This window comes from Frieseomelitta varia, unplaced genomic scaffold, assembly GCF_011392965.1.
Source record: "Frieseomelitta varia isolate USP_RPSP 00005682 unplaced genomic scaffold, Fvar_1.2 scaffold_244, whole genome shotgun sequence".
In the NCBI taxonomy this organism is placed as follows: Eukaryota; Metazoa; Arthropoda; class Insecta; order Hymenoptera; family Apidae; genus Frieseomelitta; species Frieseomelitta varia.
In genome coordinates this window covers 560,402-577,482 of record NW_025109973.1, presented here as the reverse complement: position 1 = coordinate 577,482, position 17,081 = coordinate 560,402, and the positions used below count along the sequence as shown (strand labels likewise).

Sequence of the window (17,081 nt, the reverse complement as noted above, 5' to 3'; positions counted from 1 at the left end):
TTTTAATTGGATTTAGGAAGTCATTTACAAACTTATGTATAGAAAATAAAAATACCGGAAAAAGAATCAATTGCACGAAGCGGAAGTTTTAGTTTACCAGCAAAATAAAATTTATCAAATGAAACTTGAAATTATATATTTGTGTGATAAAATCATATTTTGGAAATATCATTTATCTGCTAATTAATTTTGTAAATAATTTTATTATGACAATTTAAATATGGAACATAGCTCCTTTATAGTAGTTAAAAAATATGGCAACTTATATTGTAAACACGCTTTAAATGTTTTATATTTAATTCTAGAATGTTTAAGTAAATATTTAAATAATTGAGTTAAAAAAATGAAGATCATCAAATCATTTATGTCATATTATATGATTAATACGTTTTTTAAAAATATCATTTGTCGATATGCTTCATGTGGCATAAGCCAATTTTCGGTATGTTCTGTCTTGTAAACAAATATATATGTAATATATAGAAAATAATTTATTTCTAGAATAAAGACATTACGGATGAATTAAAAAAAAGTATAGAAAAATATTGGAAGGATAAAGTTAATTTACATCAGTACGATGATACAGATAATATAAGGAAAAGATTTTATGTATTGTCAATGTTCCCATATCCCTCTGGAACGCTTCATATGGGTCATGTAAGAGTTTATACAATAAGTGACACAGTTGCTCGTTTTTATAGAATGAAAGGTAAATTTTTTAATAGTTGGAAAACCAATGAAAAACCGTTCCAAGCAGGTTGACAATATTAGCCAAACATGATTATTATAGGCATTTTAAATTTAATTCTAATAATGCGTATAATATGATTAAATATGTATTTATAGAATATGTGTATATTCATACATAATTTATTATCTATTACATTGCACACATAGAATAGTTTTTTATTTTGCGATTTTTTACAAATGAATTTGTGCTATATATGTTGTTATTATCTACACATATATCTATAATGTGAATTTTTTAAATAACTCATTCAATGATGTTTTTTGGTGGTTGAGTTTTTTTCCTCTAATTTTAAGTTGTTGCAATAGTCTTCAAAATTTGTTTTCAAAATCAGCAGTTCATTTCTTGATATTTTTTCTATATAGAGATTTGGCTAAGAATTTGAAAGAAACGGAATCGAGCAATACATTAAACAAATAGATTAAAAGAATGTAATTGAAATATAATTGATATAATCTTGTTTGATATATTTAGAAAATTTCTCGTTTTTATATTTTCTTTTGTTTCAGGATATAATGTTCTTCATCCAATTGGTTGGGATGCATTTGGATTACCTGCTGAAAATGCTGCATTTGAGAAAGGACTTGATCCAGTTGTGTGGACATATGATAACATTAAAACAATGAGAAATCAATTAAATTTGTTGAATTATTCTTTTGATTGGAGTAGAGAATTTGCTACATGTGATCCTGAATATTATAAGTGGACGCAAGAATTATTTTTAAAACTTTTTGATAGAGATTTAGTTTATAGGAAAGAATCATTTGTTAACTGGGATCCTATTGATGAAACTGTATTAGCAGAGGAACAAATTGATACAAATAATTGCTCTTGGAGATCAGGTGCTAAAGTAGAGAAAAGGTTATTAAATCAGTGGTTTATTAGAACTATACCATTTGCTAAGTAAGTATATTAGAACTTAGCAATCCTTAATAAAGAAACTTAGTAATATTTAACTAATTTATTTTATATCATATCAGATCATTATCTGAAGGTTTAAATGATCCAACATTGAAAGAATGGAGGGATGTTAAAACAATTCAACAAAATTGGATAGGTGATTGTAATGGCACTAGTTTTGAATTACAGTTGATAGGAAATATTCCAAATTATCCCAAAACAATAAATATTTGGACTAATCGTCCAGAATTCATCGAATATGCGAAGTTTATTGCAGTATCTCCAAAGAGCTTATTAAATAGATCAGAATATTGTAAAAATGTGGTAGAAGGAATTCAAATTATAGATGCAAAAGTAGTAAATCCGTTCAATGGAAATGAATTACCAATATTTGTAACAGATAAAATTACATTTCCAAATTTTAGAGATACTTATCTTGGTATACCTTCTGTCTCAATGGATGACTATCAATTTTCTGAACTAATTGGACTTGAATTTACACGACATTCAATAAGAAGTTACGAGGAACAACAAAAGAAAAGATTAGAAATATTATCCAAAGCTAAGAAGTGGAAAATTGGTGGATATCCTGTTGGTTCAAGATTACAAGATTGGTTAATATCTAGACAGAGATATTGGGGTACACCAATTCCAATTATTTACTGCTCAAATTGTGGCATCCAACCAGTACCACATGATAAACTTCCTGTAGTATTGCCAAATGTAACATTTTCATCTTCAAGTAAAAAATCTATATTACGCGAAATGAAGGATTGGTTAAATACTTCTTGCCCGAAATGTGGAGGCGAAGCAGTTAGAGAATCAGATACAATGGATACATTTGTGGATAGTTCGTGGTATTATTTGAGATATATTGATCCACAAAATATAAAAGAAATGTTTGCTACTAATAAAGTAAAAGAAATATTTCCTGTCGATCTGTATATAGGTGGAAAAGAACATGGTAAATATCTAATATTCAAGTTCTTTGCAGTTATAAAGTGTATATATTTAATAATTTATTTATTTAATAATGTTATAATTTCAGCTGTATTACATCTATATTATGCTAGATTTATAAGTTATTTTCTACATTCAGAACGACTTTTACCCACTATGGAACCATTTAAACAATTGCTTGTGCAGGGAATGGTACTTGGTAAAACATATCAAGTAAAGAAAACACAAAAATATTTGAAAGCAGATGAAGTAGAAGAAAATGCAGGACAATATGTAGTAAAGAGTACCAAAGAACCAGTCATTGTTTCATGGGACAAAATGTCTAAATCAAAATATAATGGCACTGATCCTCTTGTATTTGTGGAGAAATATGGAATTGATACAACTAGACTATTTATATTAGCTGATCAGGCACCAACTTCGGATAAACGTTGTAATCATGACAGTAAGTTTTATAATAATTTTAAGTAAGTATTATGACACATATCGAATAATGTATATATTAGTAATAAAAATTTAGCTATACCGGGAATATTAAATTGGCAAAGTCGCTTATGGAAAACAGTGAAAACTTTCACGGACTATCGCAATAATGTAACCTTAGAAGAGCTCCAAGCACAACCTACTGATCCTAAATTTGCACAAGATGATGAATACATGTTTGATAGCCGAAATTACTTTTTAAAGTCTGTAACTTTTAATATAATTGGATCTCAACAATTGAGTATTGCAATATCAAGATTGCAAGGACTTACAAATAGGTACATATTACAATTTTTTTTGTATGTCGACAATTTTATTGACTAGAAATTTAGAAACATTAACCATTTTTTATTTTTAATATTAAGCATACGCAAAGTTTCTACAGAATGCATGAAAAAAAGTCGTGAGTATGAACGTGCATTAGCAACCCAAATTATAATGCTTGCACCATTTGCACCACATTTTGCCTCGGAATTGTGGTCCGCATTTTCTACGGCCAAACATCACCTAATAGATAAGAATGAAATAGAATTAGATAAGGATGTTATGGAACAAAAATGGCCAGAGATAGATATAAATTATAAAATGGCAGTGGAAGTCAGAGTAAGTACAAAGTGTTTAAAATATTTATTGTTTCATTTATATAAATTTTACATTACATTATAATACATTATATAATTTTATATTATTTATTACACGTGACAATTATGTAATTCTTAGAAATCAAAATAGTTTAATACTATAAATAATTTCATAGCAATACATTATTAATACTATATTATTAGATAAATGGTGCACTCTGCACAAAGATTAAAATACCCAAGTATGAAACAGATAAATTATCACTTGAGACAGCTCTTAACTTAATAGAAAATGAACCAACTGTCCAAAAACGTTTGAAGAAGCATAAGATCGATGAATTTAAACTTCTTTCAAGGGAAGGCTGTGATCCAAAAATATTCATTTCAACAAAAAAAAATATAGCCACTGTACCAGTGTGATCTCAGGTAAGAAGAATCAAAGTAAAAAAAAAATTAGATAGTATAAAATTGTTCTTACCCAATATCATATTCTCCTGTATATTCATTATGCGGTATTTTTTCTAAAACTTTAATGTAATCATATGGTAACTGACTTTCATATGCACCATTTAATATTGTTTCTCTGTAAAGGAATAGTTAATTATGTAATAAATTTCGAATAAATTTAACAGAATTAAATTAACATACAGATATAATGGTGAAGGTCTTCTATGCTTTGGTAGTAGATGTAATTTTATATGTTCATTTGGATTGTTACATTGCTGGTACACTCTGCATTTTAATATTTTACCAGTAAGTGTTTCTATGTCAACCATTAAAGGGAAATATAATTTATCTGCCACACCTTCTTGATTGTCCAATGTACAAATGTTACATTCATTTAATTCCCAAATTGCTCCCCACACAACATAATCTTCTGTAGGAACAATTGTTGCTGAACATCCACCCCATCTTTTTGAATGTGTTATAAAGTCTAATCTGAAATTCTGATATAATATTTGTATAATTAATAAAATTTTATTATTAAAACATGACATAAATTCTATTGTTTAAGATAAAAATGAATGTAATAAGTACGCACGTGAGAAATTTCCTTCGGTAGTATATATATTTACCTTCAAAAATCCGATATCTTTTCGTACTGCAGTTGAATTATTAATATGTATTCTTTGCGTTAACATATTACTTCCATATGCAAAATATAAAAATTTATTAGACATTTTAATCAATTTATAAAATTTGTTCAGGATAACTTATTAATGAAAACAAAGGAATGAATAGGTTAAGGTATCATTCGTTATCAGTATTACATATTGATTTACGATATTTACAAATGTATTATACTTAATTGTACATTATATCATTGTTCAACTGTATATTATACTTGCACAAATTTTATTTAAATAAAAATGTTACAATAAATGAATTAATGTCGGAATACAACTTAAAAAATTTTATTTACAGTTATACGAATTAAAAGTATAGTAAATAGGTATAGTTAAAGTAAATAGTATAAGGTATTGAATGTAAAAATGTATATTTACTTAATTATACATATTTAAAATTAAATATATTTAATTAATAATTATACCATTATTCAAATTTATAATTTGCATAAACCTCACGAAACATATCACGACAATTTATTTTAACTTGAAGCTTGGCACATAGTAAGAAAACTCCTGATAATTTTCTATGTAGACTATATATTTCTTCAGGTGGAGGGCAAAGCCTGTGATCTAATATTGTTGGGACTAGTGATTGAATTCTGTAATCAATATTATTATGATTTATTAATTTATTAATAATTTAATTTAATTAATATCAAATTATTCTTACTTTCTAGTTACATCTTGTCCACCGAAGTCATAATATTTAAAATTTTTATCGAATACTTGACCTAAGATCATTACCGTATCTACATGAGCTTCTTCCATGAGCTGAAATTAATGTAATATAATAAATGTACAAATATGTACAAATATGTATAAAAACGTACAAATGTAATTTTTCTAAAAATGAGCAATATTATTGAAAAATATATTATATTATATCAAAAAGTATATTATACTTTAGATTCGTATCCTGTAAGGAATCCCATTTCTCTAGATAAATTTAAAATTTTTTTACGATCGCCTTCACTTGCAGCATAAATTATTTCAATATATTTATCCATAAATGATTTTTCATATTCTCGACATGCACCAAAATCTAATAATATTAACTGAAAATTGTATTGAGAAATATAATTAATAATATCAAGAATATTATGAACTTACGAATAATAATATTTTATATACATATACATACCTGTCTTGTATTAGTATTATAAAAGAAATTGGACCAATTTGGATCAGTTTGCATATATCGAAAAACAAATAATTCTTTAAGGCATAATCTCATTATTAATTTGCAGATATGTTCCCTTGTTTCCATGTCCATATTTGTACATTTATCTACTGGAATTCCTTCTACCAGTTCAGTTGTAAAAATTTGACTCGTTGATAGTTCATCTAAATATAAAATTAGATTATTTTTATATTTAAATTGTTAATTTTTTACCTATTTACCAATTACAAATTTTATTAATTTACCTATTACAGCTGGCACATAGTAATCTGAATAAGGTTTCACAAGCTGTTTATATCTTCTTGTACATTCTGCTTCTCTGATATAATCCACTTCCCATGCCAGTTCACGTTTTGCAACGTCCACTACATTATCTATAAACATCCCTTTTGGAAAAATATTCCAAACCTGTAAAAGTTTCTAAATATATTTCCAGGCGATCTACAATAAAATAAAAATCAAAATACTTTGATACCTTCATTATGCCTACTAAATTTTCAACATCACTTTGAATACCCATGGCTACACCAGGATATTGGATTTTAATTGCAACACTTTGCCCATTTAACAAAGTACCATAATGTACCTGGCCTATAATATTTTTTCTAGCATGAAGAATGTTCTTTAAAATAAAGCTTCTTTAATTTAAAAAAAAAATATAGTAATTACCAATGGAAGCTGCAGCAAATGGTCTATCTTCAAATGTGGCTAATTTATTTCTCCAATCGTGTCCAAGTTCAGTACCTAATACTTTTTCAACTTGCCATGTTGGCATGAAATCAGCACTTTGTCTAACTCGTTCAAATACTTTTTGTAATTCAGGACTTATAATTGTATCATCTTGTATACTTAAAATTTGTCCGATTTTTAAAGCTGCACCTATTATAAATACATATATTAATAAATGTACCTATTATATGGCTATTAATTGATAAAGGATACTTACCTCTTACTTTACATAAAGTAGAAACTATTCTTTCTGCATTTGCTTTAGTAAGAAACAAGCTATCAAATGTGTCTCCAAGACTTTGTTTTTTTAATCCAAATGTTCTGCGTGTATATTCTGCAAAAGTACCCACACCAAGACCAACTCCTAATGTTCCAAAGCTTATCATTCTTTGTAATCTGGTGGATGGAACTTTTTGTTCTTTTGCATTAGGTGAAAGCTTTGAGAGAAAAATTTATTTATTATATATTTACATAAAATGCATTATATAATATAATTTATATTAAATATAAAAGCTCACAGTTTGTTTTGGTCTAACAGATAGTTTTGGTTTAGTTTGAAAATTGTCTGGAGCTGTTTTTACATTTTTTGTTGTTTCAGTTTCTAATATCTTAGAATCAGCTTTTAGCGTATCTGATATATCCTGTTGTATGTTCTGACTTTTTATGTTTTTTTCATGCTCTAATTCCAATTTCTTTAAAATTGCTTTATCTTTCTCAGAAAGTACAATTTTAGGTACTTCATGTTCTAGTTTGGAAATTGTTTCAATTTTTTCTTTTACAGTTGAGTACTTTTTTGAAAGATTATCCTGTTTATCTTGTACATCGCTTTTAGTAACAGATTTCATGTTTTGAATATCCATCCCTACTATCACTTCTTTTGGATCTTTAGCAGGATTATAAATATGTAATTTAGATTTCATAGATTTTACAGGTTTATCTGGATCAAGTGATATTCCTGTCACTTCCTTAGTTCTTAATTTTATAAATTCTATTATGCCCTTTTCAACAACATTTATTCGTTCTGCCACTTCTTTAAGGTCTTTTGTTATCTGAACCTATACATATGTTATACTGTACAAAAATTATAATATTCATTTGTAAAATTAATTTATTTTAATGACCACCAAATAATAATGTTATAGTTAGATTATTGTTATATTATAAAAGTATTTGTCATGATAAAAAAATATATTAATAATTTTTATTTATTTTTGGAACTTACAGGAATTTTATTTGGTTCTATATTATTCAATGTTTTCAAATTATCTGTCAGATATTTTTCTGCAGTAATTTTTAAGCTTGAAGTCCTTATTAAATGTTTAACTGTTTCTTCTTGGTATTTAATCACAGCATCAGCTACTATCTTAGCTCCTCTAAGTATACCAATGACATCAGGCACTCGATGTTGAGACATTTCTGTAATACAATTGATTTATAAACTGGTTGTAACATACTTGCCTATTGAGGTATAAATTTGACTGATAATATTATTTCTTTTATATACATACAGACACACATACATCTATTCTTTCTTTTTATATTAAGTTTTTCTATCTACTTATAAAGAGTGTTTCGATTTTAAGAAATTACGTACTTGAATATTAATGTTCCACCAGTAGTGCATATGTCTAAAATAAATGCAGACCTTGAAATGTACAAAAAAGGTTATAGTACAACATACTGGGGCCTTTTTGTTATTATAGATATTTCTGTGTCTGATAATTCTATGTCATTTTTTAAATAAAAATAAGTTCTTAATTACGATATCTGTCTTTTTCTTCAATGTTTAAATTGCTTAGAAATGCCTTAGAAATATGTATCATAAAGAAACTTCTACATCAGTGTTGTACAATATATATAACCTAAAGAAAATTAATATACATAATACAATCCATGTTCTCGAATGTTTAGAGCATATATATATATATATAGAGAGAGAGAGAGAGAGAGAGACATTAACGGTTTATATTGTTATCTATCGCAAAATATTAATTAATTAAACTATATTAATTAAAAGAACTTTTTTTATTGTGATGAGTTTTCTCTAATATTTTTTATTTTATTAAATTATATTTTTAATTTATTAATAACATTTTATTATCTGTTAATTAAGAAATTACAGAAATTCTACAATTTATTAAGAATATCTTTGTTTAATGCATTGTTTACAAATTATATATAAATGTACATATACATATATATTGCAAAAAACAAAGTTTAAATACATACGTAATAAATTTTAAAAAGTGAACTTTTTAAATTCACTTATAATAAAAATGGCAAAAAATCATTTGATTATTGAAGTAACAAGATTGTTACTTTAATAATTTTTTTGAACAAAAATTTTAAATCTTAATTTCTTAATATTTATATTTATCAACACTTTATAAGCTCTACATTATATTAATTTTATTTATATACACAGTATATATTTTTCTCGTTGTACCTTTATAGAATTAGAAAAACATGAAATTTATTATAAAACAAATTCTAAATATTTTGGGATGTTTTTAAATTAATAAATTTAAATTTAACTTATAAAATCATTTCCTACAAAAATGATCAGCGATTATAAATTTAATTCTGTTTATACATCTTGAGGCAATCTCAATGAATTAAAGTAATGCACAAAATTATTAGATGTATATGAATAGCAATATTTATAAAAATGCTATTTACTTTAAGCGTATATTTAATATATGTATCTACGTATATATATCTATTATTGTATACAAGATTCTTATCTGAAAAATTCTTGTATATCTGAAAACTTTGTAAAATTTCTTTGAGATTTTTTCTCAAAAATTTTTAGAATTTTTAATAACATTTCTTTTGATATCAAGATTTATTAAGTATGTATGCAAAAAGAGACCACCTCATTAGATTCATGTTTTGTTTTAAAAATATATATAAAAGAAAGAAACTTAACTTTATAACAACAAGGTTAAATATAATAAATTGACATTCATTAAAATTAAATAACATTTGGTTGATCTGGAATAAGCGATGCAAAAAATGTACTGAAAAATGTCCAAGTAAAAGCAAGTGCACCAGGTCTCTCCTCTTCATGTTCTTCATTTGCATTTGTTCTTGCCTCTGCCTGTACTGTTGGAACTTGACCATTTTGTTGCTGTGGTACAGCTTGAGGTCCTATTGCTTCATTTTGTAATATTTGATTATTGTTATCCATCCGGTCTCCTCTACCGTTATTATTTTCAGCTAATAAAATAGGTTGTACTCGGAAAAAACCACCTTGATATCTATGAAGTATTCATTTGATTATACATATTTGTAATGAGAAATGCATGTATGATATTTATATGTATTAACTTACAGATACATTGCAAAGCCAAGAAACGTAACAATCAGAAATCTTAGAGGAGATGAATAAAAATATACTATACTGAAAAGAACAATTATTCTAGACAGCATGTAAAAAACATCTAGCCAATCTCTGTTAAATGCACCATCTTCTCCAGCACCATTATTTCCTCCATTAACATCACCTTCTTGAGCACCAGGTTGTTGCTCGTCACCTACATTGTTATTATTATTGTTGTTGTTATTGTTATTATTATTATTGCTGTTGTTATTATTTGTGTTATTTGTATATGGATTTTGAACACTATTATTTGTATTGACATTCATTTGTTGAACATATGGAATGCTAGTTTGTAATTGTATTCCTTGTGCTGCTATTCTGTAATAAAATATTTCTTTTCACTGTATGATATATAATTTTCAAAACTAAGGTAAAATTTACAAAAATACTGCTTACAATTGCATATATTGTGTAAAATAATGGTTATATGCTTGTTGCATCCAAGCCATTTGTTGACTATTCCGTGGATCAAAATATTGTGTAGAGTACAGTTGTGCAGAAGTATGTTGCATAGCAACATTATTATTATTATTGTTATTGTTATTATGTTGACTTTGATTTTGTATATTATTCGTGTTATTTAATCTCATATGTTCTGTACTTCTTACAACAGAAATTATATTTGTGTTTTCTACGACTTGGTCAGTCATTATTTTATTTGTCAATGTCTTTTGTGAAGCGCAGACCAAGTGAATTATATAAGTTTGATCCTCTTGTCCATTACAGTGTCTCAACACATCTTTTAAACACACGGAATCATTTAATAATTGTCCTGAATATATAAGTTTTTGGTTTGCTGGCTCCTAAGGATACAAATAAGAAAATCTATTAGCATACTGTTTCATACATAATACTCTTGCTATCCGCAACTGACTCAGAATTAAAAATCAATTGTTATAAATAAATGAGAAAAATAAAGTTATTTTACTATTGATAATTAAATTGTAATCGTTATAACTGTAAAAATATCAACATATTATCTCCAGTAAATAATATACTGGAGAATACATTCGAATCAAGGAAAATGTTTACAATTATTTTGCATCTCTCGAAACATTAATGATATGTTAATCTCATCGAATATAACTTTCACAAAATTTTACACGACGAGATTCACTAAACAAAAGCAAACTGAAGTAAAACTCACTGGTTTATTGGGATAAACGTCGGACAAATATTCTTTCAATTGGCCCACGGTCCACCCAATGTTGCAATTTATTATTTGATCTTTAATCTGCTGATTCGGTGCTTTTATTATTATTCTGACCGCGGCTCTTTCCATCGTTAATATAATTAGCCCTGTGTCTCCTTTGATCAGCTGTTCTCACTCTCAGCCACTCGGTGAAATTAATTAACAATGCTAACAGCCTGATATAACTGCGTTCGAAAGACTTATACGCAGCGTCGTCTCTTTATCTCCTTTTCTTTTTTCCTTCATCAAATCAATCTGTCGATTTACACAAAATCCTTGCCACTGTTTACTTGGTATTCATTCATAGCTGACGTATCATAGCTTCGTAACTCAAGCGGACATTTAATCGTAGATATATTTTTGTAAGCATCACTAAATGGAATCGCGTATTTGGCGATTTATCATTGGTCGTAGATTACAATTTATTTATATTCTGATAAGAGCTGATTCTCAAGTTCGTATTGCTTTATGGTAATATCGTAACGCATGAAAGTTCATGAAAACTGCATCGTAGCTACAGTTTGGCGCCAATAGAATTTAGCAACCTTTACCAGAGAATTGACGTTTTCGAAATTTCTGAGTTTGAATTTGAATTGAATAAAGTTTAAATGCAATGCAATGTGAGCATTATTTCACTTATTTTATTAAACCTGTTTTATTGAAGTAGTTTAGTGTTTGTTTCTTGTGCGAAAATTGATAAGTCGTAAACATTGACTGTCGGAAAATAATGTTAATATAAATTTAACCTTGCAGTATATTTCGATTTTTCAATTGTTTATTATACACGTTTGTATTATTCAGAGTTGAAAATTTATTTAACTTCACTTCGCAATTTTTCAATTGTTTACAATTATTTACACAAGTTGTAATTTATGAATGAAAACATTTTTTATGATACTTTTAAAATATTTTTTTTTTCCATAGGATTCCTTTCAAATCTACTAGAAACAGTTCAAGACGGTCTTCTGTAAGTATATTAATATTTTTAAAAATATTTGCAGAAATATTGATATTAGCTTTGATTCTGTAACATATTTTTGCTATATGTTTTTCTTTAGTTTGTGTACTGTAACTTGAGTTGTATATCAAGCTACATCGACTCGACTAAATCAGTTTAATTTAATATGGTTAGATTTAATAATAAGTTTAACTTGTTCCTCAGAAATTTTGTTTAACACCATTGTTACAAATATTAGATACTTAAGCCTCCGAAACCACGTCATCCTCTGCAGAACTTAAACTTTAGTAGTTCATCTAATGAAAATAGCCCTACTACTACAACAAAGATTAAAAGACGTGTTAGTTTTGCAGAAAAAAAACATGTCAAGTGAGTTAATTATATTCCTTAAAATCTATTTTTAATAAATTTTCATAGTTTGTCCGTTAATTCATAATATAAAATACATTGTACAGAGAATTTTGCAATTCTTTGGAGCAAGGAACTGTATGGAACAACACATATGAAGAAAATGATTTAAGCAATCTTAAAATACCTTGTTCTTCTAATCAAAAAGAATGTGAGATCGAAAGTATATTTAAAGAGAATTTTTTTGATAATCATGAAAATGATGCACAATCTGATTACAATAAAGTAATGGAAGAAAATGTTAATAGTAAAGAGGATAGTTTACATGTTATAAATGTAGTTAAAAATGTAAATTGTCAAGATGAAATGTTAATGACTGAACCATTAATTACACTTCATGATGCAGTTGTTGAAGAAAATAAATCTATTTCATTGACTAATTTGCAATTAGACAATGATAATCACATATCAAAAAGTATTACTGTGTATGAAGACTGTAATAGAAAATTAAATGAAAAAATGTCAAAGTTATCAAATCATAATGATTTAAATACTAAATCTGTTAAGAAAATATGTACGGATTTAACTAAAGTTGTTTGCAATAACATATGTTTTGATGTAAACTATATTAAAAATACTGTAACTGAAAAGGTGCCTGAAAATGTATCAATGGAACTGACACAAATTATTTTACCATCAGAAAATATACAAAACATGTCAATGGAATTAACTGTACCCTTATTATCTGTCATTAATGATAATATTAATAATGTAAAGATGACTACATGTGAAAATGATAGAACTAAAAACTTTCATAATATTTCAATGGAAATGACTACAGCAGTATCTATGTGTAATTTGCAGTCAAATAGTAATTATTGTGTTGATAATGATAATAAAACAACTTTTTTTAATGATGTACAAGATGAAAAAACTAAATTATTAAATACATCTATGGAAGTAACTAGTGTAGTTCCAACTAATACACATACAAAAATTTGTACAAAAGAAGTAACTGATCCTAATAATCCAGAGAATAGCACTATCACTAAACTATCACAATGTGAATATAATATTGCAAAGCAAGATGAAAAAACTAAATTATTAAATACATCTATGGAAGTAACTAGTGTAGTTCCAACTAATACACATACAAAAATTTGTACAAAAGAAGTAACTGATCCTAATAATCCAGAGAATAGCACTATCACTAAACTATCACAATGTGAATATAATATTGCAAAGCAAGATGAAAAAACTAAATTATTAAATACATCTATGGAAGTAACTAGTGTAGTTCCAACTAATACACATACAAAAATTTGTACAAAAGAAGTAACTGATCCTAATAATCCAGAGAATAGCACTATCACTAAACTATCACAATGTGAATATAATATTGCAAAGCAAGATGAAAAAACTAAATTATTAAATACATCTATGGAAATAACTAGTGTAGTTCCAGCTAATGCACATACAAAAATTCATAGAGAAGATACAACTAATCTCAATAGTCCAGAGAATAATATTAAAAAATTAAGAATTGATCCAATTTATGAAACATTGGCAAATCTTAGTAGAACTAGAATGTATTCTAGTGAGTCAATGGAATTCACCACAGATGTAGCAACTTCACCAAAAATAAGAGTATCGGAGCACCAAAATAATTTACAAACAACTATACAAAATACCTCTTACACCCAATCGAATTCAGCTTCAATATTTGGCAGCTGTAATAGTCATATATCATCAAACAAAACTATTATTTTTCAAAATAATTCTACATTTACAAACATATTACCACTTGATGTAAGAGACAATAGCGGAAAAGCAAGAGTAACAGACTGTGAAACAAATATAAATGAAAATATAGCTATAGTAACAACGCAATCGCAAACTGAAATAAATTCTGATACAGATTCCATTAAAATTAGACAGTCAGTATTATCTGATAATATTCAAAATAGAGATCTTGCAGATTTCACAACTTGTACAGATAATATCTTAAAAGATATTACTACTATAGCAATTCCTTGTACATTAAGTTCAGAAACTGTTTCGGATGAAGAAAAGTTTATAGATAAAGAAAATAATTTTTCAAAAAGGGTAGAAAATGTTCTGGATAAGTCCAATTTAATTAAACTTCAAAATTCTGTAAATGTTACATCTAGCATGGGTTTACATGAGTCAGTACAGCAAGATATTTTTGTCTCAGGTTTAAGAAAAAACACAGAAGTACCTTGTACTACATATAACTCTATGTCAAATGATTTTTTTTCTGCTGTAAATTCAAAGCTAAATAAAGATAAAGATAAACATGCACAAACAATTACATCACATCCAAGAAGAACATATACAATTCAATCATTAGACAGTAATCATACTTTTACAATCAGTAACAAAGAAAATACTAACGTTTTACAAATTAATGATAATAATTTCGGTATCAATAATCAAGAAAATAATGTATTAAATAGTGAAAAATGTTTACAAAAGAATGAAAATTATAATGAAGAATGCCCAATTAATAAAAGTGATATAATTTTCAATGAAAATGTAGAAATATTAGAATCGATTAAAACGCCAACATTTTATTGTTTGGATGATTTATCAGATATAGATCAATCTATAAACGTTAATTGTAATCAAGAAATTAATTGTTTTTCAAAAAATAGAAATGATGAACACGAAGATACTTCAAATTTCAATGATTATCAGGCGGATATATTAGATGAAAATGTGCGAAAATCTTGCACATTTATGATCAAATGTGCGTCTTCAAATTCAAAGCTTGATCAAGTACAAGCTGATGAAATTCAGAAATTGGAATTGCTAGATGTGAGAAATACCAATATAAAGTCTCAAATTATAAAATGTTCATCTCCGATAATGAACGATACTGAAAAATTATCTCAGACGTTTGATGTTGAAGAAAATATTCAAGATTTATGCTTGAATAATTCTAATTTCGAAAATCAAAACATACAATGTTTATCAAATGTAAGAGCAATGTGTGAAAATACTCTAAAAGTTAACGATGATGACAAGTCAGTTGATATAAATAGGATGAAAATGAATAAAGAATCTTATACAAATGAAAAATTGGAACAATGTTTGAAAACTCATACTTGCATAGAAGGAAATGTTGCGATCGAACTAAACTTATTCTCTTTTTTAATGAACGAATTGAAAGATTATACGAAAAGGTACTTGAATATATTTAATATCTTATTTACTATTATTTACTATTAATATCTTTCTTACTATTAAATCTTTCATTATTTCATTAATGCCATATCGAATAATTCTTGCAATATTTTTTTAGTGACGAAATTATTTGGGAAATATACCACGAAAATATTGAAAAAAATATGTTTATTGCTGGTTTTATATCGTGTTCACTGTTAGTGGTAATATTTATACGGGATCTTCGTGATGTAACAAATAATGAATTTATTAAAGACATTAAACTAATTTCTCGTTTAGCAGGTAAGTTCAAGAAATAGATTAACGGAACAGCTATTAATTTATATTTAATGCAGCTTGTTTAAAAATATTTTGATTTATTAGATGACGCGGATGTACTCATGAATATAGTTCACCGGATAATTTTAGAAAAGTTAGACGTAAAAAAGTTGTTAGATTTGTACAAAAATCGTGAAGATATATTATTGATGTTAGATTTCATTTCGAAGGAAGTAAAGCTAGCTATGGATTTTATGTTCGAGTTGAAATGTTTGAATGATTTAAATTTAATGGAAATAACTCGTGATCGGTAAGTATTATAGGATCTATATAATTTTTATATTCAATACAGTATGTGCATTTTTCTTTTATTTTAGAATATCTTTTGTATCGCAAACTAGAACGGGAAACATAATATTAGAGATTACAATTGATATCAAACCATTTGACAAGATTGAACCTCGGAACATCTCCATTCATTGTCTTATGGGTTCCGTGAGGTCAGTTTCAAAAGTATTTGATGGACGATATAAAGTATAAAGAATTATTTCACTTTACTAACTTAATTATTTTATAGGGAGGAAGATGTTAAAAAATTGATAATGAATATAAAAAGGGATCATAAGTTTTTACGAAAATATATAAACGATGTGAAAGATTATATATATTTAGTGGAAGAGTCTGTTATATGATTGAAAAATTATATTAGCACATTCTCCATGAAGATATATCAATTAAAATGCAATAATTAATTAATGGAACTTGATTCTAAATAACTGAATTAATTATATTGTAATAATGTTTTATACGCTCATCATGCGCATGCATAATAAAATATTTTATATTTTTCTAAGCTAATATTGTACAGATAATTAAATTACATGACGAAATTATCCTAATGTAATTAAATATTTTTTTATTTAGAACTCTACTAAGCAAATATTTATTTGTTTAGAGTTGCGATTCAAAAATTTTTTTTTTCATGTGTATAATAGTACAGAAACATAAAGTTACAAGAAAAGATT

The 17,081-nt window shown here is 26.5% G+C and overlaps 5 protein-coding genes across 12 annotated transcripts; 2 read left to right on the top strand and 3 right to left on the bottom strand.

The window, feature by feature from the left end:
- Positions 1-221: 221 nt before the first annotated feature.
- LOC122528060 (probable leucine--tRNA ligase, mitochondrial) lies at positions 222-6,504 on the top strand. 3 transcript variants are annotated; one of them, XM_043652767.1, is made up of 9 exons: positions 222-442; positions 502-709; positions 1,258-1,651; positions 1,729-2,612; positions 2,697-3,053; positions 3,129-3,369; positions 3,457-3,694; positions 3,877-4,098; positions 6,419-6,504. In XM_043652767.1, the coding sequence occupies exons 1-8, from the start codon at positions 344-346 to the stop codon at positions 4,090-4,092; spliced, it is 2,637 nt and encodes an 878-aa protein (XP_043508702.1). In that variant the 5' UTR covers positions 222-343; the 3' UTR covers positions 4,093-4,098; positions 6,419-6,504. The 3 variants fall into 3 exon arrangements, with proteins under 3 accessions (XP_043508702.1, XP_043508701.1, XP_043508703.1); XM_043652766.1 differs by lacking the exon at positions 6,419-6,504 and adding an exon at positions 5,480-5,688; XM_043652768.1 differs by lacking the exons at positions 502-709; positions 6,419-6,504 and adding an exon at positions 5,480-5,688 and having other exon boundaries at positions 323-442.
- Positions 3,700-5,013, bottom strand: LOC122528076 (gamma-glutamylcyclotransferase-like). The gene is made up of 4 exons (XM_043652797.1): positions 4,749-5,013; positions 4,321-4,619; positions 4,151-4,255; positions 3,700-4,034 (listed from the first exon to the last, which is right to left on the bottom strand). Exons 1-4 carry the CDS (start codon positions 4,851-4,853, stop codon positions 4,013-4,015), a joined length of 531 nt encoding a protein of 176 aa, XP_043508732.1. The 5' UTR covers positions 4,854-5,013; the 3' UTR covers positions 3,700-4,012.
- LOC122528061 (atypical kinase COQ8B, mitochondrial) lies at positions 5,154-8,580 on the bottom strand. Of its 6 annotated transcripts, none has more exons than XM_043652772.1 (11): positions 8,306-8,580; positions 7,934-8,127; positions 7,230-7,766; positions 6,929-7,148; positions 6,652-6,861; positions 6,458-6,573; positions 6,228-6,390; positions 5,944-6,146; positions 5,705-5,857; positions 5,473-5,573; positions 5,154-5,401 (listed from the first exon to the last, which is right to left on the bottom strand). In XM_043652772.1, the coding sequence occupies exons 2-11, from the start codon at positions 8,123-8,125 to the stop codon at positions 5,227-5,229; spliced, it is 2,070 nt and encodes a 689-aa protein (XP_043508707.1). In that variant the 5' UTR covers positions 8,126-8,127; positions 8,306-8,580; the 3' UTR covers positions 5,154-5,226. The 6 variants fall into 6 exon arrangements, with proteins under 6 accessions (XP_043508707.1, XP_043508706.1, XP_043508704.1 ...); XM_043652771.1 differs by having other exon boundaries at positions 8,357-8,580; XM_043652769.1 differs by having other exon boundaries at positions 8,474-8,565.
- A 1,043-nt stretch (positions 8,581-9,623) lies between these two features.
- On the bottom strand, positions 9,624-11,698 carry LOC122528049 (homocysteine-responsive endoplasmic reticulum-resident ubiquitin-like domain member 2 protein). Its single transcript, XM_043652740.1, has 4 exons — positions 11,241-11,698; positions 10,490-10,896; positions 10,046-10,411; positions 9,624-9,971 (listed from the first exon to the last, which is right to left on the bottom strand). Exons 1-4 carry the CDS (start codon positions 11,373-11,375, stop codon positions 9,686-9,688), a joined length of 1,194 nt encoding a protein of 397 aa, XP_043508675.1. The 5' UTR covers positions 11,376-11,698; the 3' UTR covers positions 9,624-9,685.
- Positions 11,699-11,800: 102 nt separating this feature from the next.
- Positions 11,801-16,748, top strand: LOC122528044 (putative leucine-rich repeat-containing protein DDB_G0290503). The gene is made up of 8 exons (XM_043652731.1): positions 11,801-11,905; positions 12,210-12,252; positions 12,482-12,612; positions 12,699-15,797; positions 15,917-16,080; positions 16,162-16,366; positions 16,434-16,556; positions 16,634-16,748. Coding segments are annotated over exons 1-8 (3,882 nt in total). The 5' UTR covers positions 11,801-11,903.
- The last annotated feature ends 333 nt before the right edge of the window (positions 16,749-17,081 follow it).